The 24,426-nt window shown below is 44.2% G+C and overlaps 1 protein-coding gene across 1 annotated transcript in view; it reads right to left on the reverse strand.

Moving 5' to 3' along the window:
• Nucleotides 1-24,426, reverse strand: part of CORO1C (coronin 1C) — a 72,824-nt gene that overhangs the window by 24,092 nt on the left and 24,306 nt on the right. Inside the window, exons 2-3 of the mRNA XM_061141689.1 lie at nucleotides 21,734-21,933; nucleotides 1,962-2,084 (exon numbers count right to left, since the gene is read on the reverse strand). Coding sequence (XP_060997672.1) covers nucleotides 1,962-2,084; nucleotides 21,734-21,928 — 318 coding nt within the window. The 5' untranslated portion in view covers nucleotides 21,929-21,933. The remainder of the gene's footprint in view (nucleotides 1-1,961; nucleotides 2,085-21,733; nucleotides 21,934-24,426) is intronic.

The following is a 24,426-nucleotide window of genomic DNA, read 5'->3' on the forward strand; positions in this document are numbered from 1 at the left end:
TGTATGAACTGTACTCCTGGGTAACTAAATAGCAGATAAGAGGGAGGACCAGCTTACAACTTTTACCAGCTGAAAACTGAAAACAACTGATATCTAGTAACTGCGCAAATTAAAAAAAAGAGAAAAAAACAGGCATCTTGAGACCTCATGCCTTGAGGGAGACCAGAGCTGGAGCTCTAGGCTTGTCAAAGGGTTGGAATCTGAATCTAATCACACTCCAGGATGCAGCTGCCAACTTGCAGGGAATCTGAAAGACAGAGAAGCAGGTTGAACTGGACCATGAGGGTGTAATCAGCAGAATCTGTACTGCTGGAAGCTTCAGGTCGAAGGTCAGGCATCTTCAACAAGGAAAGGATGGAGGAGGAACTCCTTCTGTAGACTAGGAAAGACTTAAAAGACCTATCAAGCTCTTAAAACTTGGAAGAGCTCTAGCATCATCCAGAGATGCACGTTTGCATGATTAAAACCACAAAGAGCAGGCAAGGAGGTGAATTTACTGGTTACTTGTGGAGGGAGGGCCGGCTCGGGATTGGGGTGGGCACAGGAAGAGTCTGAGGGGGCTGGGAGAGTCCCACTTCTTGACCTGGGTGGTGGTCACAGGATGTTCACTCTGTCATAAATCTCTCAATTCACTTTTTCACTTAACTGTTTAGTGTGTTTTATAATTCAAAGGTGGTTTTTTTTTTTTTAAAGGGCAACATGACCAATAATGCTGGAGATGAGGAGAGATGGGTCAAACACCCTGCTCTAAGAAAGGTTAAGGTTTCTGAGATTAAGATTTTGGCATTGGGGCTGAACACTGTTCCTCTCCCTTAGCAAAATGTGTCTGCAGCCATTCAAATGATCAATTTAGCAAGGCATGTTAAATGGAACAATTCCTTTTAATAGCAGCATATTTCTTTAATACGCTTTGGCTGCCAAAATCATGAGATCACAGGAGGAGTTATCCTCAGCCAAAAGTCCATGAGAAAAATTGGTAAATGTTTAAATGGCACAGTTCAGGAATTCATTTGTGTTTATGTAAAATAATTATAATTAACAAAGCCTTCCAAACAATGTTTCTAGGTCTGGTTCAGTGCACAGAAAACCAAGAGGGAGCTCCCCTAGTGCAGTTCTTGCAGCTCTCCACTGCCAAGTGAGAGGCTGCCTTAGGGAAGACCTGCCCCCATCCAGACCTGACTTCAGGACTCCCCTTCTGCACTCATGCTCAACTTTTCCAGCAGATGCTGGGATAGGGTTAAAAATGGATCCAAACCCATAATTACATTTGCAGGCTAAGAAGAACATAATCAAGAACAAGAAGCTTCACTTTCAAAAGTACTCCTTCCCTCCACCAAAGCCTGGTTTCACATATAACCTACTTTCAGAACCTAGGGAACATAAAGAACTTACTTTAAAAATCTTTGAAGTTGGATGTTTGTACACCTGCATAGAAAGGACTTTCTTAATCGGGGTCCACAAACATGAGCTTGGAAATAAGCACTTGCAAAAAACTCATTACTATCTCTCAGTATCTGTTTCATGTCCCATTTATCTGTATAACCTCTGGCATCGTATTTCACTGGAATATGCAATTCATGATAACAATTTTGTCTGCCTTTTTGGTGGGGAAGGAGGTCATGTCATCCAATGGCATTCAAGGAAATATTTGAAAGTCACTCTACCTTTTCTAAAATCTTCCCAACCAAGCAGATGTGTTAACTGTTAACAAGGAAGAACACACACACATACACACACTCATTCGGAAGAAGAAAAAAGACAACAGGGCCCAGCTCCTTGATATAAGGGCTTGTAAAATGGTTTATCAACGCTAAAAGCTGATGTTGCTAGATTCTTACATAACACAATGGACAGTCAAAGCTACTACGATTTTCTGCACTTCAAAGCTCCGTGCACGCACTCTTGCAAGGCAGCGTGTGAGCCGCGCTGGCCCGCGTGCCCACCACACCACAGGGCCTTACCATAACAGTGCAGTCCTCCGAGCCGCTGGCAATGACCTGGTCGTTGTGTGGGCACCAGTCTATGTCCAGCACTGGTCCTGTGTGGCCACATACTGTGGGGTAGGATTTGTCAATTCGACCAGTCTGAAAGGAGAGAGAAACAGATCTATTAAGTATCATCAAGGCCACAGAGTCTGTATGTTTTCTCAGAAAGATTTTTCCTTTATTACCTCTACCCCGAACTCTCAACACTCTACCAATGATGACGTTCAGATCAGCCAACGTCAGCCAATAAGAACTGTCAACTTGCATTTCTAGAAACAGTTACTACTGAGGACACTCTATCAAACAAAGGGAGCTACATTTCCAGAACCAGACATTTAATTAATCAATGGCATTAAGAGACATAGCAAAAAAGAAAGTCTTTTTACCAAAATACAATTCTAACAAATAGCTGAACTGTAAATTATAAGTGTATCTACTGTTAAAAAAAAAAAAACAAAACCCTAGTATTACTGAAAGTGTAAAATATAATCTTTAATATAATAAGCTAATACCCTTGAATATACAAATGGATGGCACTGTGAGCAAGTAAGTGAAGGTAATACAAAGAAAAGCTTTCAACACTGCTCAGGGACTGAAGGACATAGGATGCGCTAAGGTCTCTGCTGTTTTCAATCAACAGAAACGTCAGCCGGGCCTTCTAATTAACCACTTTAGCACTCAGTCATTACCCAGATCCAGATCTCATTAAGAACACAACTTTTAAGATTGGTCATAGCAACCATCACAACGTGTTCATGTTACACACTCAAGCCAATGTGGCTTATTGGACCAATTCTGTGTTAACCAAGACAAATGCTATTACAACAACAGGGGTATAAAAGCTACTTCCTTTTTAAAAGGTTAGTGCCAGTCTTTCTGAGGTTCTTCTACATGTGCTAAACGCAGGAGGACAGAAAGGGATCACCACAGCGTAAAAGCAAACCCTCTCCTGTTATGGCCAACTGTCACAACACAGGGGCAGGCTTTTTGGAAAATGTTTAAGATCAGTAAATTTGGATTTCTCCACTGACTATGGAAATCTCCAGGGGAGCAGTGTGCTAAAGCAGAGATCACAGGCTCAGAGTCAGAGAGAGATGGGTTCAAACCCAGGCTCTCTTGGTTAAACAGCATATGATCTCAGACAACTAATTTCTCTAAGCTTCAGCTCATCACTTGTGAAATGAGTAATAATAATACTTACCTCCTAGGATTACCACGAAGAGGAAATGAGAAATAAGGTAAATCATAGCGCAGCATTACAATGATCTATATAAGATCTATAAAAAAAATTATAGTTCCTGGAATACAGTAAACACTCAATGAAAAACTGGCATTTATTATTAGTTTTTCTTGCATAACATATTAACTTACTCCATCATTAAGAATTACAAACGTGTGTTATCTGTGAACTTGGACCAGACACTGAGCTGAGTGTTGGAGACACAGAGGTGGGCAGGAGGCCTGTCCTGGCCGAGCGTGGAGTCCACCTAAAGCTCCAGGCACAGTGCAGCACAAGAGGGTGGCACCAGGAGAGGCCCAGGGCGGCAGGGACACAGGAGGACACGCAACCAGAGGCATCGGGGTTAGTCTCTGGGAAGGTTTTCTGTTGAGAAGGGTGAGTGCTAAGTTGAGGGGTGAAGATGGACCAGCCTACAGACCTGAGGCCTGGGTTTTTTCACACACTCCCCCTTTCTCTTGCAAAACTAAGTCAACCCAGAGTGTGGGCCTCCTGAATTAGTATTACAGAGAACCTGGGTCATATATGAGAAGCCATGTGGGCCACTGACAGGCCAGGAAGCAGCAGAGTCAGGGACCAGGTGCCGGGCTGGGGTGTGGCACTGCCACCTCCCCTCTGAGGCCTGGCCGAGCCTCAGTTCCTCACCCGTAAGATGAGAACCCTAGAGGTCTTTCTCCCAGAACTGACGTGAGAACTGACTGACACTTCGAATGATCAGAATATGTTACCAGAATTCACCAACTGCTAGAACCCACTCTATCAACATCCCTGACCATATCCTTCCTTAAAGAAGGAACTGCTACTCAGCACCGAAGCCAGGTGTTTCCACCTGACCCCCTGTGAGCACTCCTCCCTGGAGCTCCCGCCCCAGGTGATGGTCTACTGCTCAGTGCGCTGGTGGCGAACTCACACGTGTTTGTTTTCTAATGTTATTATCATTATATTATGCATTACTATCATTATTTAAACTATATAGTAGTTACTCTCTTGAATGTGTGATATTTTATAATTTAAAACATTCTGAGACATGAAGCCCAGGTGGGATATGATCCACATTGCAACAGACATTGCAGAAGGAGAGGATGTAAGACAGGCAAAAACTGAAGAGGTGAAAGCTGAGGATTTTCCAGGTTTAACTGAAGGTGAAGTCTTCAGATTGAAGAGGCACAAGACCCAAGGAGAATAACTAAACAAACCCACATCTATTCACATCCTAGTGCAATTCCAAAACACCTAAAACAAAGACAAAATCTCAAACAAAAGCAGCCAGAGAGAAAAGACAAATTACTTGAAGAGAGTATGACTAGGTCAACTGTGGGCAGACTTCTCAAAAGCAAGTACAGAAACAAAGATGTGGGGAAAATATCTTGGAAATGCTAAGAAAAACAACCACCTGTGCATTCTATACCCAGATACACTATCATTCAAAAGTGATGGATGGCCAAAAAAAAAGGACATTTTAAACAAAAAGATACTGAAAACTTACCATTTGAAGACTCTTATGTAAAGAATTAAGTTCTTGGACTTATTTCAAAGAATTTCAAAGTTAATTTCAAAGAATTAAGTTCAAGGGCTTATTTCAGGAAAAAAAAAGTTAACCAAAAGAAAGATCTGGGATCCCAAATCAAGCAGTGAGCAAAAAAACTGGTAAACGTGACCAGCGTAAATGGACATTGACTGTATAGAACAGTAGTAATTATGAGTAACTGCAGTAGAGGTAAGACAAGGCACACATTAACATCATTTCCAAGCACACATTAAATATTTATTTTTAAAATAACCAATTAGGATATCACAAAGTAAATCCCAAAAACTACCAAGGAATCAATATCCTAAAGTGCATGTTCTGAGTACAATGCAAAACAATTAAAAATTAACAGAAAAATATAAACCAAAAATCTCCAATGCATCTGAATTACTAAATAATTCAGATAGAAAATCAAAACTGGTCAACAGCCAACAGAAAAAGGTTAAAAAAAGAAAAGCGAAAGTATAAGAAAAAGGTTAAAACTGGTCAGTAAATACATGCCATATCAAAACTTGTGGAATATAGCTAAAACAAATCTTAAAATTCCAGACAAAATAAGCCATCTCCTAGAAAATATGTGATGTATCAAAAGTTTTTCAATAAACAGGAAACCTAGAGAGACCCAGAACCATAAAAGAACCAGTACTGTAAACTCCATATATCACTGCCCACTCAAAACCAACCAGTTAGTAAATTCCAAATGTAACAGACCTGGATGGTTGTACAGATGAGTTTTAACCAACATTCAAGGAAGAACTCACCTCCAACCAACACTCCCAGAGAATAGAAAATCAAGGCACACTGCTGAACCTACTACCTAAGGAATGTACCACCTGACATGAAGGAAACCTACAGGACAAAAATATTGATGCAAACAGCCCCCAAAATGGAGGGGAAAATGTAAACTAAATTCAGCAGTGTGGGTTGTTCTCAAAAAACATAAGTAAAAAGATAAGTTGCAGAATGGGAGAAGATTTATTTATTTATTTATTTATTTGAGAAGATTTAATATTTACATCTGTATTGGGACACTATTATATGCATGTATACATAAATGTATATCTGACAAAATCAACAACACTTTAATAGAATAAGGGGCAAATGACAGGAACAGGGATCCACAGGGAAGGAAGCCTGAAAAGCCAATAGACGTATGGAAAGCACTCCATCTCACTGGTAATCAGGTGACTGCAAATTAAAACAATATGGTAATAATATTTGACCCCTATTAAAACTGGCAAGAATTTAGAAACCTAAATACAAGTGCTAGCAAAGATGTTGGGAAAGGGGAACTCATAGAAATTGCTCCCAGGAGAGTATCCTGCCATAATTCCTTTGAAAGCAATCTGGAAACAACTGGAATGGAAGGTGCCCACCCCTCAGCAATACCACTTCTACATGGTCTGTCCCATATTTTGCACAAGAAGGGTATTCATGGCAGCACTGTTGGAAACAGTGAAAAAAGCAGAAGCAATTTAACTGCCCTTTGGTATAAGAATAAACATCACTTACATAAAAGTTTAACACATAGAAAATAATAGTCTGTGTTATAGATATATGTACATGTAATAAAAGTACAAACATATGATACACACCAACTTTGAGAAGATGATTACCTCTGGGGAAGAAGAAAAGATGGAAAGGGGAATGGCGTTTCAGCTACATCTGTTATGCTTTACCGTTTTTCAAAAAAAAAAAGAGATATGAAACAAACATAGCAAAATTTTAACATCTGTCTAATCTTGTGTGATGCACAGGATGAGTACAGGAGTGTTTTATTATGTATGACTTGCTTCCTAATTTTAAAAATAATTAAAATATACTAAAGTTGAGAAACACACTAATGTATTGCTACTAATTTACATTTTTTAAAAAATCTTTAACTTTTGAAAGCTTTTCTACCTGAATTGTTTTATTTGATCTCAGGGTCTCTGCATTCTGGGGCTCTCCCCAGCAAACCACTTGTGGCATTCTTAATGGTGGAGTACAGTCACTAAGCTCTCAAAAGCTAAGGACACCAAATAATTTTTTTCAATCTGGGCTAAGAAGAGCTTTTGCTTAGGTATACAGCAACAAGGGGAAGCTGGGAGTACATTAACGCTGTGCTGTGCTTGCTCAGTTGCTCAGTCCTGTCTGACTCTTTGCGACCCCATGAACTGCAGCCCCCCAGGCTCCTCTGTCCATGGGATTCTCCAGGCAAGAATACTGGAGTGGGTTGCCATGCCCTCCTCCAGGGGATCTTCCTGATGCAGGGATTGAACCCAGGTCTCCCGCACTGCAGGCCAACTCTTTACTGGCTGAGCCACCAGGGAACTAGTTGTTCTTATATACTCAGAAGTTTACTGAATAACTTTTCTTTTTTAGGTTAAAATTACACAACCCTGGCCAAAAGTTAATAGCTACTTACCAATATTCTTCAGTCAAGTAAGGTACCTGAGAATATTAAGAAGCATTTCTGCATTTTCAGCTCAGCCCCAACAAGTCTACAGCATAAAAGTACTAAAGGGCCCAACATTTTCACAGGGACTTGGATGTCATTTAAAGGACAAGTGTCACTTATTTCCCTCCTTTCTATTAAAAAAATCAATAATAAAAATCGCTAGTGGTTTCAGAAGACTTACATTACATGCTAAGAACTGTATGAAGATCTTTTATCTGCATTATCACAACTACCTGCATGATATAGCAACTCTGTTATTCCCACTTTCTAGACAAAGAAATAGCAACAGAGAAAGCCAAGAAGCAGAGATCGAAAATATCACTGACAATCCTACAAGGTTTCTACAGGGAAAGATAATTTCCACTATGCCATGAGCTTGTGAAAAAGGCACAAGAGTAATGTGGAAATTATTGGCAGCTGGTCATCAGAAACCCAAAGTTAATCAAAAATGATACCCTGCAAACAGCTGCTTCCTCTGGTTATAACATCGCCCTAAATGCTTACAACAAATAAAGCAAGGAAAGTCATATCCTCCTACAGCACGGCAGGAAGGGAATCAACTCAATGTCTGGTAGTGATAAAGGAACACAAGGCAGAACGTGTGAGGAACACTGCCGTTTTCAATGTGCACTGATGGTTTTACACACAGGATGCTCTCCACACACGGTCAAGAATCGGCTACCTTGATTCCAAGGGCTTGCACCTCCAAATAGTTTCTTACCCGCAATAAAATCAAACCCAGAGCACAACAATATATTTCACCCATGAGTATGTATCTTTAAAAGGGCGGAGCTGGGCAATTACAAATTACTGAGAGCTCAAGTCCATGGAAACCGAAGGAAACCATACAATACGGCCTTATATGGTAAAGATGAGGGCATATCATTTGTGAAAGTCCTTCTGCGCTGGGATCTAATAGAATGCACTTCTCATTCATAATCATGACACATCCTCATTTATCATCCAGTGAATAAACTGAGGAATCCATGTCTAATTCTAGATTGTGAAGGGCCATTCAGAAAGACATGACTGCAAGTCATGGTGACAACATGGCTTACCTGCACATCTAAGCAGCAAGTTTAAATGAATGCAGAGGATGGAAGGAAGACTGATAAGAACTTAATAACAGCTTTTAAAGTATCATCTCTGGCTAAACAGTGATTTAAGAACTACTCATCAATTTCCCAAGGCTTATATATAGAATAATTTCATTTACTAACAAATCAGTCCACTGTTTCATTAAGGATGCGTCACCTCAGTTACATCATCTAGAATATTACTACTTTGCTAGCATGGAATCCAAAGCTTAGCTGAGACTAACCAGTCAGATGTAAATTTACTGCTTTAAATAACTGTTTAAATGTATTGATTACTTACTAGTTATCCCCGTCACATGCCATAGGACAACTGCTATTGTACCTCTCCAGCTAAAGCTCCAAGAGATGAGAATTACCAGCAAGTCAACAAGTGGCGAAAATGACCAACACCAAGGTTCCCAAAGGCTCTGGCTCAGACCCCACTGCATACACTTGTGGGACACATCAGTGAAACAGGTCAGGGAACTGGTTTACAGACTATTATTATCTAAAGGATTCAGTGGCCCACCGGAGACCCAGCAATATGAGCCCCAGGGAAATGTAGCTCCGAAATGCATGTGTGGCTGGCACCAGGCAGAGCTGCGACAGCAGTTTCCACGTGGCGGCCCCGGCTGAGGCTGACGGTTCCGACAGGTTCCAGCCAGCACTCCTGGTAGTTGAGAACCACCAGGACACTGGTGCTATCATTTACTCTGGGTTTGGGAAAAGTCCTCAAACATTTCAAAGTGGCTACAAGCCTCAGCACAGCTCCTGGAGACTGACGCTTCACTAGAGCCACAGAGTTAGGGAACACTTTCCTCCTATAGGTTTTCTTTTCTTTTGGGGGGGGGGGGGTGAAAAATCAAAATTTAAGCATCAGTAAATACATCTTTGTAAAACTGCTCTAGGAAGGAATGCTTGCAATTTTAAATAAGTTGGCAAAAACATTCCTCCTTAGGCATAGAAAGTTCAACATAACTCTTCAAAATATTTCTAATTGCAAAGGTATTTCCCATTAGCTTGAATAGGAAACCACAACTGCTTCCATTTACATCTAATAGTGTATCTTACTTAGGTGTCATGGAGTGGAGTGCTACTTGCTCAGTCGTGTCCGACTCTTTGCAACCCCACAGACTGTAGCCTGCCAGGCTCCTCCATTCATGGGATTCCCCAGACAAGAATACTGGAATGGATTGCCATTCCCTTCTCCAGAGGATCTTCCCGACCTTACCTGTCATATCTTTCAAAAAAGAATCCATGTTTAGGAAGTGCACCCATCGCATTCACTGAAGACACTGCCATGCAATCAGAGCACTTTGGATACACACAAAACAGACACATACAAAACTCTTATCACAGACATTTCTATAAAGGAGTTCTACTCTGGGATGTATTTTCAAGAAAGCTAAGAGTATATTTTACAGGTGCAGACAGTTTACCCTCCCTAAGTCTCAAAATACAACTCTGGAACGCTTCCATAAGACCTTTGCATTAATCATTTAGGATGACTGTTTCTTCATTTAAGACAGACTGCCTGACATGGTAACTGCTTTCAATCTACACATTAGCTCGCTCAATATTAAATTGAAGATGCTACCAAACTGGTGCCAAGAAGGCTCAATCTGATAATTACTGGTTACTTCCAAAAGCGACTTTTGTAAAAGCCACACAACACTTTACCCGGCAGGCTTCTTCTTTCTCACGACCAACATGTTTCCGTAAAGTTTAAAAAAAAAAACAAAAATACACAAAACTCACATGGTGTCAAAAAGTGACACGTGTTAGTTCTATCATTCAAATCAGATATTCCCTTTGAAGATGCTGAGGGTATGTCCTTCTAGTCCACACTCTGGATTCAGTCATAGAAACGCCAGCTGTTCCGGGGCGGTGGGTTCTGCCTGCTTCCTCAGGGGTCTCCCTCAGCCAGGGCAGTACAGGCAGCTCCCAGGACTTCCCTCTAAACTTCTCATCTGCACTCTTCTTATAATCCAGCCATTTTATAATCCATTACGATAATCTGAGTTTCTTATCCAGACTGGTTACACCATCCTCAGATGTAAGGCCCAAACAGCTTACCCCCATATCCTGGCTCAAGAAACAAAGATTTTTCCAAACTGTTCATCCCTACTTTATATTCATACAGGTTTTCATTTTAGGAAAAAATGCTGATCAAAATCACTTGACATGTCCAAAGTTCAGTAACTATCATACTGTGGATATATCAGAAGATCTTTTCAGAGGCACGGATCATACCTCACCACTGGCCTTGGAGTAATTCCCTGAAAACTCATTCTCCATAAGGAGAATGGTAAGTCAAACATGTGCTCGGACGCAAAGGAAACGTTTGCAGAGCCTGGGCATAAGGCCTCCATTCACACTGTGGAGAGTTCAAAGGAGTCAAAAAAGGGTATCTATTGAAGTGGGCTTTTCTTTTTTTTTTAACTTCCTTTTTCTTCGAGCAGCATTATTTATGTGGATATGTGTTCTATTGAAATCTCTTTAGGCCCTGCTCCTCCACAGGAAGGAGCTACAGTGACTGATAGGGGTGGTGGGGGAGTGGAGGCGGGCGGTGCAGGGGAGAGTGGTCCACAGGGCAAGGCTAGGCGCCCAGCAGCTGACCGGGAAGACCAATGCACACGACACAGGGCCTGCAGACAGGCGGTCACCAAGAATGACAGCTCATACATGGCCCAGGAATGGAACATTCTGAGGAGGTTTTACTTTAAGGGAACCAGAAACGCCAACCTTAAGGTGGAGGTGAGAGGAGGTGCTCAGGAAGAGCACACACAGATTGGGTTACTGGGTGCTGGAAAGTAAGCCGGCCACCACAGCCACCGGGCTCGGTGTGGGAGCCCTTGCCTGCCTGCGAGCAAAAAGGAACAGTCTCTATGGGCACAAGTGAAAATGCCAAGCAAACTATTCTGGCACTGCAGGTCCTCTTTAAAAACTGGGTTGAAGAGTGAGGAGACCATTTTAAAAGTCCATAAGGAATCTGACAGCAGTTACTGTAAAACTATGGATATTTTATCATCAGAAAGCAAAAAGGTGGAAGAGTTGGCATTTCCTGGCTTTGCCACGCCTAAATATACAACAGCAAACAGAGAGGCTCTATCTCCTAACTTCTTGACTTAACAGAAAATTTATGAAGCAAAAACCTCATCACTGCAGACAAATAATTCCATATGATAACTCTGGTCTGAGAACAAAGAAAAACTAGGAACCCACGACAAGGTAGAAATGAGTCAAAACACAGTTCAGCTTGAAAGGAAATGCTGGAGAGCAAAAGAACGATCAATGTAAGAGCAACTACGGGAAACTAACACAAAGCACTCAGCACCCACTCAGAGAGGAGAGTGACTGGTGGCCGAAGCCCCGCCCGAGTGGCATCTCCCTGACCCTGGGGGCTCCTCCCACAGGACCCCCCGAGAATGAGGAAAAGCCCCAGCGCCACCCCTTCCAATCCCAGCTCTGCACTGGCTTACCCACAAGCCTCAGAGCAGAAACCCACCCTTCCTTGAAGTGGGGATGAAAACCAGAAAAATATCACAGCTTTTTTTTTTTTTTTCTTTCTTTCTTTAGGCAAATGCTTTGGGCTGCATGGCCAAGGCAGCTGACATCTTGCAGTGGTTGTAAACAAGCAGGAGCACCGGAGCAGAGACCCAATTCAGTAGCCTGTATCATTTACTCCCAACTTACAGCTCAGCCAGAAAGGAAACCCAAGTCCCCACTCCTCTGAGAAGGCCAACACGTGCTCATCACTGCCCTCCGGCTCAGCCCGGACTCAGCTCAGGTCCCACCCCCAGTCAGCGTGGAATTCAACTTGGCCAGAGCAGAACGTCTACTACATATGGTTACAAAGAGGCTTCTGGACAAGCGGGGACGGCAGGAACCTGTCTACGGCACCTGGAGTCTATTTCAGTAGCGTAATTGGTATGTAGAAACCTGCCCCTCGCTGCCTGCCCGACGTGGGGTCATCATCACATTTATACACAGAGGCTTCTGCCAGCAGCACTGCCTGTGTGCTCAGCCCTGGCTCACACGCTCCAGAAAACCAGCAAAGAGTTAAACGTTCTTTGCACTTGACTCAGTGGCTTCCCCTCACCACAGACTCCCAGATCCCACCATTCTCCAAGCCCGCTGCGCAGCCAATCAAAGCAAAGGAAGGAAACGATGCTGGCCGGCTGACAGCCCCAGAGCTCTGATGGCCATATATGGTAAAAACCACTGTCAGAGCCTGTCAGGCCTGCGGGCCGGCTGCCGTGGACATATCAGTGAACTGCAGCAGCGCCAGAGGCCAGCCACGGAAACGCACAAAGGACAGGCTGCCTGCTCATCTCCAGGGGAGGGTGGAGGACGAGGGGGGGGCGGCCGTCATCTGCCAGGGCATACTCTGAGACACAGCCACTCGCTGTAATCAAAAATAGCCCCTGGGTACATGGTGAGTTCCTTCTGCCAGGACTTTGTGCTCCATTGTTAATAACGGGGTGAGGAGGGTGTCCCCCCTGGCCCCCCACCCCCGGCACGACTGTGGAGAACAGTCATTGGGAGAAAATGAAAAGGTCCTTCTGTGGCGCTTCATGTGGTAATGAGGCTGTGCGTGGGGCTGGCAGCTTGGGACACAATTTGGAAGTCATTGTTCTGCACCTGGTGCCCGCCGCCACTGCCACCCCCAGCCCCCGCCCCCTGGCCCTTCACAGTTGTCCATACAATCGACAGTTAAGGTGCTCAGGGCAGCAGACAGCATCTACTTCAGAAGGCAGTGAATGGGCATCCCGGGACACATCAGGACACTGGTCCTGAGCAGAAGCCCTGGCCCGTCATACCAAAGCTACCCTGTGCCAAACGTCCACATCTGTACATCTGTACCGGCATCACCAGCCCTCTCCAAAACGGGGCACCACTATTTGTGAGAATGGAAATTGCCTGCCAGCGGCGTACAGTCGGGGGAGTCACAGCCAATGCAAATCCAGCAGGTGCTGGCAGTGACTGGGGGTCACAGAGAAAAGCGCCATCGGGAGACTGCCATTCCTTTTGAACTAGTTCATGAAAGAAGGCACTTATCAGCACGACGCCTGGCACTTAAAGGAAGCCCTCAATGATGTGAGCTGCTGCGACTCCATCATAGCCGCTGTCTGTGCACGAAGCGCGGCGGAGACCAAGCACTTTCCAAACCTCGAGACAATTCTCAAGCTGCCAGAACCAAAGCCCTGACAGGCTAGTGTTTTTTGTTATTAAGCCTTCCAACCCCAGAGAAAGAATGCAAAGGATTAAATGTCAATTAAGCCATGGTTTCTATTTTTTTAAAAAAATCTTTCACCCTCAGTGGAAAAAATAAATGTTAATCAAAAATATACATGTACAAATCAAATAGAGACTCAAAGTTCTAATCCACGGAAGAACTCGGAGCTCTGGACAGTCACTCGGTCTGAGCTTCAATTTTTGCAACTGTAGGACAGGTGTATGACAGCAAGCCCACTGTATGCAGAAACTAAGACGTGATACGTGAAGGGGACCTGCCAAGCACATTCTTGCTGTCATGAATATGCCATGGAGTCCCCAGAGCTTTCTGAAGCTGAAACAGTGCAAAGATGCTACATGGATCCAGTTTTAACAATAATCCTAAAATGCAGAACAATGCTTACTCTGGTTTTCCCTCATTTAATGGTGAAGGAAAATACCACTTCTGCACTATTTACACCAGAAGTGAAAGGAAAAAACAACCCTGAAGTGTGAGATTTTTCTACCAAAAGGCTGTTCTACAGCTCCTCCTAATCCCCCCCAATCAAACACTTCATTTCTCCAACATGAGAAAAGGTCCTCCCAACGCAGGAAGGAGGGACAGGGCTCCCCGGGGACAGGGCCCCTCTTCTCACTCCTGAGTTTAGTGAGCTGGCTGGGCTCTTCTGCTTTACCTCTGGCTCCCACACCCAGGAGAAACCCACCTTCCAGTATTCTATCCTGGAAGACTTTATTTTCACAGACTGTATCTATTCTCTGTGACATCTTCCTTGACTTCTGAGGCTCAGTGAGAACTCATTTCCCATCGCTGTGTCAGAGCCCTTGAGGCACAAACATATCTCCCCATTGGAGGGATTAGCGTCAACTGTTAGCAAAGCCTTTTTAAGAGCAAGAATCCAACACACGTTCTGGCACAGAGCAGGTGCTCAAATGTCTCATAAATAAGCATGTGAATGAATTAATGTAATTTTTCTAAAGTACTGATTTAGCTTTCATTAAAGTTTAAACAATTAGCTCTTCGTATACACTTTGTTAATATTAATGATAATGCCTTTTAAAAATAATATTTACATGTAATAAATTCATTATAAAACATTTTGAAATAAGTATAGGTAATTATAAAGGAGAAAATAAAAATCACCTTTAGTCCCACCATCGATGTTAACATTACAGTTTTCCCCTGAAATTAATAACATAATTTGAAGTTAAACATAAGGCAGACTATAACCTTATAACACATTTTTTTTTCTCTTATAACACATTTTTAGGTTGTATGACAAAATCACAGAACATAGGATAAAAGTATCTTGCCATTTAACATAAATTTCTCTTGCTACTGTACACAATCCCTCATTATTCATTTAAGATTTATTAAAGAATGCTATATATCTATATGTATTTATCTACATAGATTTTTTTAAAAGGAGAGATGGAAAAAGTATCTAAAATTACCCAACAGGCCTTTGAGCCTCGTAAGAGACATGGGTTCGATGGCTGGGTTGGGAAGATCCCCAGAGGAGGGCATGGCAACCCCCACCATTATTTCTGCTTGGAGAAACTCCATGGACAGAGGAGCCTGGCAGGCTACAGGCCGTAGAGTCACAAAGTGTCAGACATGACTAAAGTGACTGAGCATGCACACAAAGGCCATTTAGGCTATTTTGAGTTATTTATTTACGCACTATGTGATCTAACATTATGAGTCAAGTAAGCATCATATTCTGAGAATACAGCTGATCCTTGAACAACATGGGTTTAAACTATGCAGGTCCACTTAGGATACAAATTTTTTTCAGTGAATATGTACTATAAGATCCACAGTTGGTTGAATCCACAGATGCAGAACCATGAATACAGAAGACCAACTGTAACCTTAAATGTGTATTTTCAACTGCCTGGGGGTCTGTGCCTGTAACCCTAGTTGTTTCAGCGTCAACTGTACAATGTTTCAGTTATCATTACTGCTTAATTGTGGTTTCTCAGTCACTCAGTTGTGTCCAAGTCTTTGCGACCCTGTGGACTGCAACATGTTAGGCTTCCCTGTCCTTCACTACTTCCTGGAGTTTGCTCAAACTCATGTCCACTGAGTCGACAATGCCATCCAACCATCTCATCCTCTGCTGCTCCCTTCTCCTCCTGCCCTCAATCTTTCCAAGCATTAGGTCTTTTCCAATGAGCTGGCTCTTCATATTAAGTGGCCAAAGTATTGGAGCTTCAGTTTCAGCATCAGTCCTTCCAATGAATATTCTGGGTTGATTTCCTTTAGGATTGTCTGGTTTGATCTTGCTCTCCAAGTGTCTTGGACTGCTTAATGAGTCATCCTGAAATTTAGCTACTTAAAACAATAAATATTTCTCATCTCACAAAGTTTCTGTGGGGTCAGGAGTTCAAAAGCAGCTTATCTGGGTGGTTCCAGCTGAGGGTTTTCACAAGTCAAGGTGTCAGCCAGGGCTGCAGGGATCCTCCTTCAAGATGGCACACTCACGTGGTTGGTAAGTCAGTGCTGGCTACTGGCAGATGGTCCCAAGGACCTCTCCATAAAGCTGAGGGTACTTACAACATGGCAGCTCCGAAAGAAACAAAGTGGAAGTCAATATGCTTTTAAGACCTAATCTCAGAAGCCACACTCCATCAATTCCTCCATATCCTAGTGGCGACAAAGGTCACTCCTATTTAATGTGGGAGGAAACCACATGAAGGCATGATACAAGGAGGTGAGGACCCCTGGAGGCCATCCTGAAGGCTGCTACCAGTGAAGCAAGGTGAGATGACGGGGAACCCCATCATACAACAGCCATCCAGCGTGCAGACCATCCAAGTAAGCGACAAGATATCAAGCACGTACCATTCCAATCACCCTCCCTTTCTCTGTTACGTGGCTAAATACTTGACAATGTGATGATGCAGCCTGAGACAAGCATCTAAGGAAATCCAAAGTTTGATTTCCACTGTCTCAGTGAATCAGAAGTAAACTCTGAGTTGGATATTAAATATCAAGCAGCAGCACTTAGAATACTGACTACAATGAATCAAGATTTCTTCCTCAATAAATTTCTTCTTCAATAAATATGACAGAAAAGTACTCTAAGCAGCCCTTGCCAACCTGAGTTCATGGATGAATTAAGTCCTAATGCCCTAAGGCAGCTACTTATGTAGTGGATTAACTTCTTTCCTATGCATCTATAAGGCTTAGCAATGTCCATTCCTTGAGAGAACTAAGAAAATATTCACTGAGATGATTTCTGTAGGGCTGAATTCTTTCACAAAATTCTAGTTGTGAAGGGCTACAAATGAGTTGAAAAGATAGTTCACGGACATAAATAAAGCAAGATCCCAAATATTCCCACAAAATATATGGGAGAAACATAACGATGTATAAGAAGGCAGCACACAGCTACACCAGGGGAGCAAGAAGAGAGAGGAAACAGAGACCCAGAAGGTTAACAAAGACTTAGCCACATCCAACCCATCGTGGCCGAGGGCAGACCTGCTCTCCAATGCAATTACTGGGAAGAAGAAATCAGTGATCACTTCAATCCTCCGAAGTAAGAACCGTCCAGGGAGGAAGGAAGACAGGAGCCCTCCAATTTGCATCCTACACCCAAGTGGATAAGAGATCGCGAGCAAAGAATTCTAACCAACTTCCTCAACCCCTGTTTAGGTTAGGGTTTCCAGGCTCTCTGTGATCGGCAGCTTTAGTATGCGTGGGAACACACGTGCACGCACACACCTACCCACAAACACTGTGTTCGTGTGAGCCGCGGTGGCTCACAGCAGGGATGGGAATGCCTCGGTCCCACGTCATGAGCGTGGCTCCCACTCGGGAAGGCTTGCTCAGGCCCGCATGGTAGAGCACACAGGGGCTGAAACCTGTCTGCTTCTGACATGGCAGCTTGTGCAGTTGTGGGCAAAAACCCCCACGGCCAAAACCACAGAGCCGACTTTTGTTCAGCAAGACTACTATTATTCATCCTCTGAAAGACCAAAGGATAAGAAAATGTACTAGGCCACACCTTGAGAAGTTATGACAGGACAGCATGCCGCAGCTTGATGGAAGCATTATGGAAGAAACCCTGAATCATGCGTGCTAATCTAAATTGCCCCACCTCAGGGCTCAGTACTTTCCACATTCCCCCAGCAGTGACCCCTTAAGATCCTATAAAATCTTCTGGATAAAAACCTCATAAACCAATACACTTAATATAAACATTCATTCCGAAGCTTACATCTTGCTGTGTACATGTCAATGTATTTGTCTCTAATACTCTTTCCATTTTTAATTCTAAGTCCTGGAAGACAGAGATCATGATTCTCCTGGAATCTAACCACAAGCCTCATGAGGCTGCAACAATAAGTCTTATTTACTGCTGACACTAACTTTGAAGAGAAACTCACAGGGGCCATGTTTTAAAACGGGGAGCCTTTCAGAGTCACAATACATCTTAAGATCAATACACACATATTCAATATTAATATGGACAGAAAACCCCAAAGCACCACCAAAAACCAGCCTGGCTGACTACAGCCAGGGGTAAAAACTGCAGTGGCAGAGGGCATAGGGGGAGGACGTGGGGGGTGGGGAGCAGGGGGTGACGCACATTACCAGAAATCTCTGAGATATTTATTTAAAACCATACACATCTCCTTAGGTTCATGTTTAGAGAAATCCTAGACTGCCGTCTTCACACACAGGAGTCCAACACACACCCAGAGCATCATTTCCTGCAACCTTCATTTCAAGCATCACTTCATATTGCATGTGGGAATTTGGTTTTCCTTTCCCTCATTATAAAACTATTTCAAAGTTGCCAAGACACTGAAGTTGCAGGATCTCTTTTCCAGGGCAGAATCCTGTTCAGGATCAAGGGTTCAACATGCATTCAGGGTCCCCAGTGTTTTCCTCCTTCAAGGCTGCACTTCTAAAGGGGAGACAAACTTCTCGGTACCAGCAATCTTCGGGGGGTGGGGGGAGGGTGTCAGGAAACTGACCACAATGAAAGGCAGACACAGCACTCCTGGAGGACAGAGATTACAGACGATCAAACCAACTGATCACATGTGCACATCTAACAATGAACTATCACCTGTGAAAACATAAAACTTATGATCCTCATTCAAATATATACTATTAAACCAAAATTAAAAGGAAATAGATATCCTGGGGCAGTCGGCCCCACAAAGCAGGCAGAAATGTAGGTTTCCTGACAATGTGGAACACAGTTGTATTTTCTAAAAGCACAGGTAGTAAGTAGTTAAGGGACAGGGTCTTAGGAAGAAAAGAAAGAGGAGTGTTACCTGACACTCCAGGGCTCTGGGCTAGGCCCTGCCATCCTAGCAGAGCCTTTCAAGAGCTCCTGAGACACAGGACTGTCTACAGGGGCCACGGATTACTTTTCTTTGCTTGGCTCAGCCTTGCCTTTGGTGGAAAAGCAACCAGAAGTAAACAGGCATCTACTTCGTAAAGTTATGTGTTGGCACTAAGGAGGGAAAAAAAGGAACAACAGCATTTCCCTTGCTGAATTCTGGGTAGCAAAATGAGAAATTATATTAACACTGAGTGCCACGGGAGACGAGAAATACTTCCGAGATCATCTAGAACTGCCAAAGCAGAAAATCACTTTCATATATTACAGAGCCTTTCACGTTCCAGATACAGAAATGGGAGAGCAGAAGGACAGAGTGAGGAATCCACGCCCCACCAGAAGTCAGTGACCGAGCCAGCACTGAGCCCCTGGCTCCCCGACTCCCAGGCCTGTGTTCCTTCCTCAACACCACACTGATCCTAAGGGCGCAACACACACACTTTAATGCACAAAAATCCCAGAGTATGTGTGAACCCACTGATTATAAAATTTGATAACCCCAAGTACTGGCTTTATTTCCAACGGGTGTCACTGGGGTTAGTTCATGCCAATGTCACCTTCTCTAACACAAATTAATATTTAAGGAGCAAAGCCACACAGAATGCTATTATAAGCCTGGGAAAGATAGGCCCTGGAGGCTCCTCTAAAACCACCACTTTGCTCAAACATGATAATTTCTGAAGCAACTTATTATATCCTAATTCCTACACAGTTGCTTAAAGAACAAAATGCTAAAATCTACTTATTAGGCATTGACCACTTCATGTTAAAAACCAAAGCACATGATCCAGTCAGCTTTGGACCTGCATACAAGTCTCCCTTACATGGTATGAGCAGGACCTTAAGCTTCCCATGGTTGGTGAAAGCGAAGGTGGACTCACAAGGCCTTCTGTGGATGTGGGACTTAAAGAGAAATGTCTGAATTCAGAGGAAGATTAGCCACTCGGAAGTTTATTTTGGGCTTAATTGGCTTGTTCCATTTCTTTGAAGCAAAAAAAAAAAACAAAAAACCCCCAAAGTCTTACATTTATACTCTTAAACTCAAGAGAGATCACGGTGCCTCAGAGCCTGATCTTGGTCAACAAGCTGAGGTATCTTCTCAGCTAGCCACCGTTAAGACACCACTGAAAGTCAAGTTTTCAAGTGCTCCTTGCTCTTGATGGACAAATAAACTAAAAAGTCGTGGTGATCAAATGCAAAACTGGCATTAGATTCCAAATCCCACTACAAAATCAGGTAAGTACAGTTTTAACAGTGTAATGTATTATTCTGCTGGGAAAGATTGAAGGCAGAAGGAGAAGGGGATGACAGATGATGAGATAGATGGCATCACCGACTTCAATGGACACGAGTTTGAGCAAGCTCCGGGAGTTGGTGGTGGACAGGGAAGCCTGAGGTGCTACAGTCGATGGGGTTGCAAAGACCTGGACACGACTGAGCGGCTGAACTGAACTGAATGTATTATTCACCACCAAAGCAGATGTTTTCTCCACAAAAGCAAATGTATCCGAGTACAAAATTTAATTTCAATTTAATGAAAAGAGTCTCCTTTAAAAAATGATAGACAACTTTGCCAGTAAGAAAGTACGTTTGGAGATATATATCAGATTTGTTCCCCAAAGGCATCCATCTCCTGTTTCTGTAGTGAGATGGTTCTGTTGTATAATACCACATCAATCCAGTCACCGAGGTGCAGATCAGACGCTAAAATAAAACAAGTTTAGTCAGGAGCATCTGAGAGAATGAAAAGTCCAAGAAAACTGGAAGCTTTCCCAGCCAGAGTCTTCCTAAGAAAAAAACACCAAAATACAATGGGAAACAAACTTTGACAGAAATTCACAGACTGTAACCATTTCAGAATCACACGGCGCATCATGAGGAGACAGGCCCCTAACAGGCATGGCTCGGGCTCCTAGAGACCCACTGTTCCCAGCAGAGTGGAAACAGCTGTGACGTGACCCAGCCTCTGCGTCCTTATCACGAGGGCTCAGGACTCACCAAACCTATTTTCCTCCCAAAAGCTAATCAGAAAATGACTCTTTCCAGGCTCTCCCTTCACAGTGTTTCCCGCCCGCCCACCCCCCATTATTTGCAATTCTGGGATTTCCTGTTAAAGCTTACACAGACTCTCATCTGCAATTTTCAAGAACGGTCAGAAAGTTACAAACCGCCTATCTGCCCACCCATATTGGAGAGGGTTCTCTGGAAGGATGAAATCAGGACAAGGTAGAACTAAGAAGCCCAGCAAGGCTGAAAATCACATGGAACCACTTTCAGTAGAGAACCTTTATTTCTACCACTTGTGAACGCTGTTTAGATCCTATGCTGAAACTTACTACTGCACAGACTTGCAATCTGCATTGTTTGGGGACATTTTCTTGGGCTCTCATCCCACTTACCATTCAAAAACAAAACAAAACCAAGAAGTCTCAGTCCTCATGATCACTCACACACACACATACACAAGAGTTTCTTATAAGTCTTTTACAATTTCTGCCCATTTAAAAACATAACTGCTTTTAAAATTGCACTCTGGGAATCTTTTAAGGCAAGCAGATGATTATTAACCAAATCATTAAGTTTCTGTGCCTGTCCATACTCACAGCATCACTCTAAGAATCTTTCCTATCCATAGAGGGCACGTCCAGAACAGAGTTCACCATTCTGTTTACTGATTCTCTGTCAGAGAAAAACTGATGTGGTTAGTAAAGCGTGTGGAACTTAACTTCAATTACATCAGAGTCTAATGGTCCCAGAAATCACACAATGCTTAGTGAACTATCAATCTCCAAAATCAATCCATTACAGGCTAAACAGAGATTACTGGAGGGTGTCATCTCACAGGATGGAAAGTCAGATGACTTACCTTGTGCAAAGGGAGTACAAGGAACGCTCCGCCCCCGCTCGCTTCTATGATGATGGCAACGAATCTGGGATTGACAGCGCAGAAGGAACTGTCCCAGGTCACTCGAGAAACCCGGATGTCATCGTAACACTGGTCATTCTTCACTGCTTGCCCAAATACATGCCGAAACTTGCTCTGTCGTACCACTCGCCTCATCGTGTCTGTGGGAGGACAAAAAGTAAGTTAAAATCATGCCCCTGAGAGAAAGTTTACTTTTACAAATGAAGAGCTACAAGTCAGGGGAAAAAAAAAAAAAAAAACCAGAACAGTACAGCATTTTGTCTGCTCTCCTAAAGGGTGGCCAAATGGCAAATCCAAATTTCCTTTAGCAGCACGTACTCAGAGAAAACTGCGAAATGCGTCAGGGAAAGAATTACAAAGAAATGAAACATTCCAAATTCGAGATCCAGAAACAGCTCATTAGTTTTAATTTTAAGAGAAAGATCAAGGTAAAGAATGAGGGAAATTAGCCTTTTAGGGCTGGGTGGGAATGGAAAGACAATCCACTATGACCCCCACCCCTTTATAGATAAGAAAAACTCCCAAGTGAAGTCATTTGGTTGATTTGAAGTTGAGGAACCTTCCCCAAATTATGATACTGTGGCTTTTTCCTCAGTCTGCCAAGGTAACTTTTCCATTTTTAAGCATTTTCCCCAGACATCAGCACTCTGCCGTCTGAGAGCAGCGTCTGCTCACTAGTGTTTCCACAAGACCAGCTACGAGAAGTGGAGATACTCAACACAAACAAACCGCCTTGCCTTCAAGAGGCTTCCAACACAAGCAGAACAATCAGAGCAACTGAGAATCACATCTCTGGTGCTGACTGTTACCTGGAGTCTGACTACTTCTGCTATCATGGGGCCAAAGCCAGGGTGAGGGAGAGAAAAAGCAAGGCAAAAGTTTTCATGAAAAGTGGAGATGACAAGAGGGGTGCCGCTAGCACACTGGATTGATCAGGCAGAAAGGGGCCAGGCTAAGAAGCTGCTGTGATGGAGAAAGGCCTGGGGTCATCACAGCAGCAGCAGTGAGCACAGGAAAAGAAAAACTCAGGGAGGGGAAAGGAAACCAGTCTGTCAGAGCTGATCGCTCCCCACAGCCACCTCCCAAGTAACCCAGAGCACCTGGGGACAGGAAGTGACACCCAGCTGGTGTTCCCGGCTTCCTCACGGGTCATCTCAGACCCCAAATTCCACTGGGTTGTCCAACACTGGAAGCGTGCAGGCTTTAGGAGCAGCAGGCCCCACCTGACTGAGGTCTCCTGGGCTGCTCCGCAGCATCATTTTCCTGTCCGCTAACACAGGACATTCCATTCATGCTGGCCAGGGAGGAAGGAGCCCCCGGAAAACACAAGAGACGATGGAACACAGGCAAACCTTCACAACTCAGCTGAAAACTAGTCCCCCTGTCCCCAAGGACAGAGGAGGGCAAATAATACCTGTCCACTCGTGCCAAATGGGACACACGTGGGGTGGCCATTAATTACCACCAGCCCCCACCCTTCCTCATGGCTCTGGGCCCACTGCTAAGTGCAGAAGCCCAGGGCATGTGGCTGGGCTGAGGCAACAAAGCCTTGGCAGGCTGGTGAGCACCCGTGTTCCTCAGCGCAGCTGCTGCCAGACCTTCCCAGCTGACTGGGAAGAGCAGATGCCCAAAGCCTTCGGTGAGGAGACAGCAAATTATTTCCTCCCACTTGGCTGGGGCCCTCTATCCGTGCAATAGAATGAATTCGTCTCAAGCTGGAGAAGATAAGACAGCTTCCACAAGGTGGTGAAACCTAAAGAAAAGCACGTCCATACAAAAGCCAACGTACAGTCAGCTGGTCTCAGGGTCCACTTCCCTCCCCGACCACCTACACAAGTCACAGAAGCTGGAATCCCCGCCATGACCTTCCAGCAGGCGTTTCAGAAGTGCAGTTAACGCAGAGGAAGGGAGAACTGCACCGTGTGCCAAAGAGTTGATCCCGCTTAAGTAACGATTTTACAGATTTCAAACATGAAAATCCCAATGAGAAATCACACAAAGGACACGATGAGGTAATTTACAAAAGAAATTCACAAATGGCATTTCTCTCCACTCCTTCCCGGAGTCCTAATAAAACGACAGTAAAGGAATAAACCCAGGTCCAAACGCCGGAAGAGAAGCAAGGACACTGGAAAGGGGCCCAGAGCGCGAACGGGGCCACGAGCTGTGGGGCTGAGAAGTGAGCGCTCTCCCCGCAGCGGAGTCTCGGAGGAGCAGCTCACGGAAGGACGCCAGGCCCAGCGCTCAGAAGAGAAGCTGATGTGGGAGGGGGGCTGCAGGGAAAACTGACCGACAGCCTAGTTAGGAGCAGCCAGACACCCAGCTCTGCTCCTCCCGTGTGGCAGAGTCAGGGGCTGCCCCCACCCGCCCCAGAAACCACACGGGGGCCCCGGACAGGACAACACAGGACAAGGGAGCAGAGGTACCAGCAGGTGCCACCCAGACAGCCTGGGTCCGGACAGCGGAGGCTCCAGCCCCAGTGTCCCAGCAGTTCCCGAACACTGGCTGCCAGACTGAGACAGCACTCACTCGGCCCCCCAGGTCAGCCTTCACCGCCGTCTGGGAAGTCCTCCACCCACCCAGCCCCTCCACCCACACGGGCACTGGGTCAGCTTTGGAGGCCACCATTCAGT

The sequence above is a fragment of the Dama dama genome, chromosome 5 (genome assembly GCF_033118175.1).
Source record: "Dama dama isolate Ldn47 chromosome 5, ASM3311817v1, whole genome shotgun sequence".
Taxonomy (NCBI): Eukaryota; Metazoa; Chordata; class Mammalia; order Artiodactyla; family Cervidae; genus Dama; species Dama dama.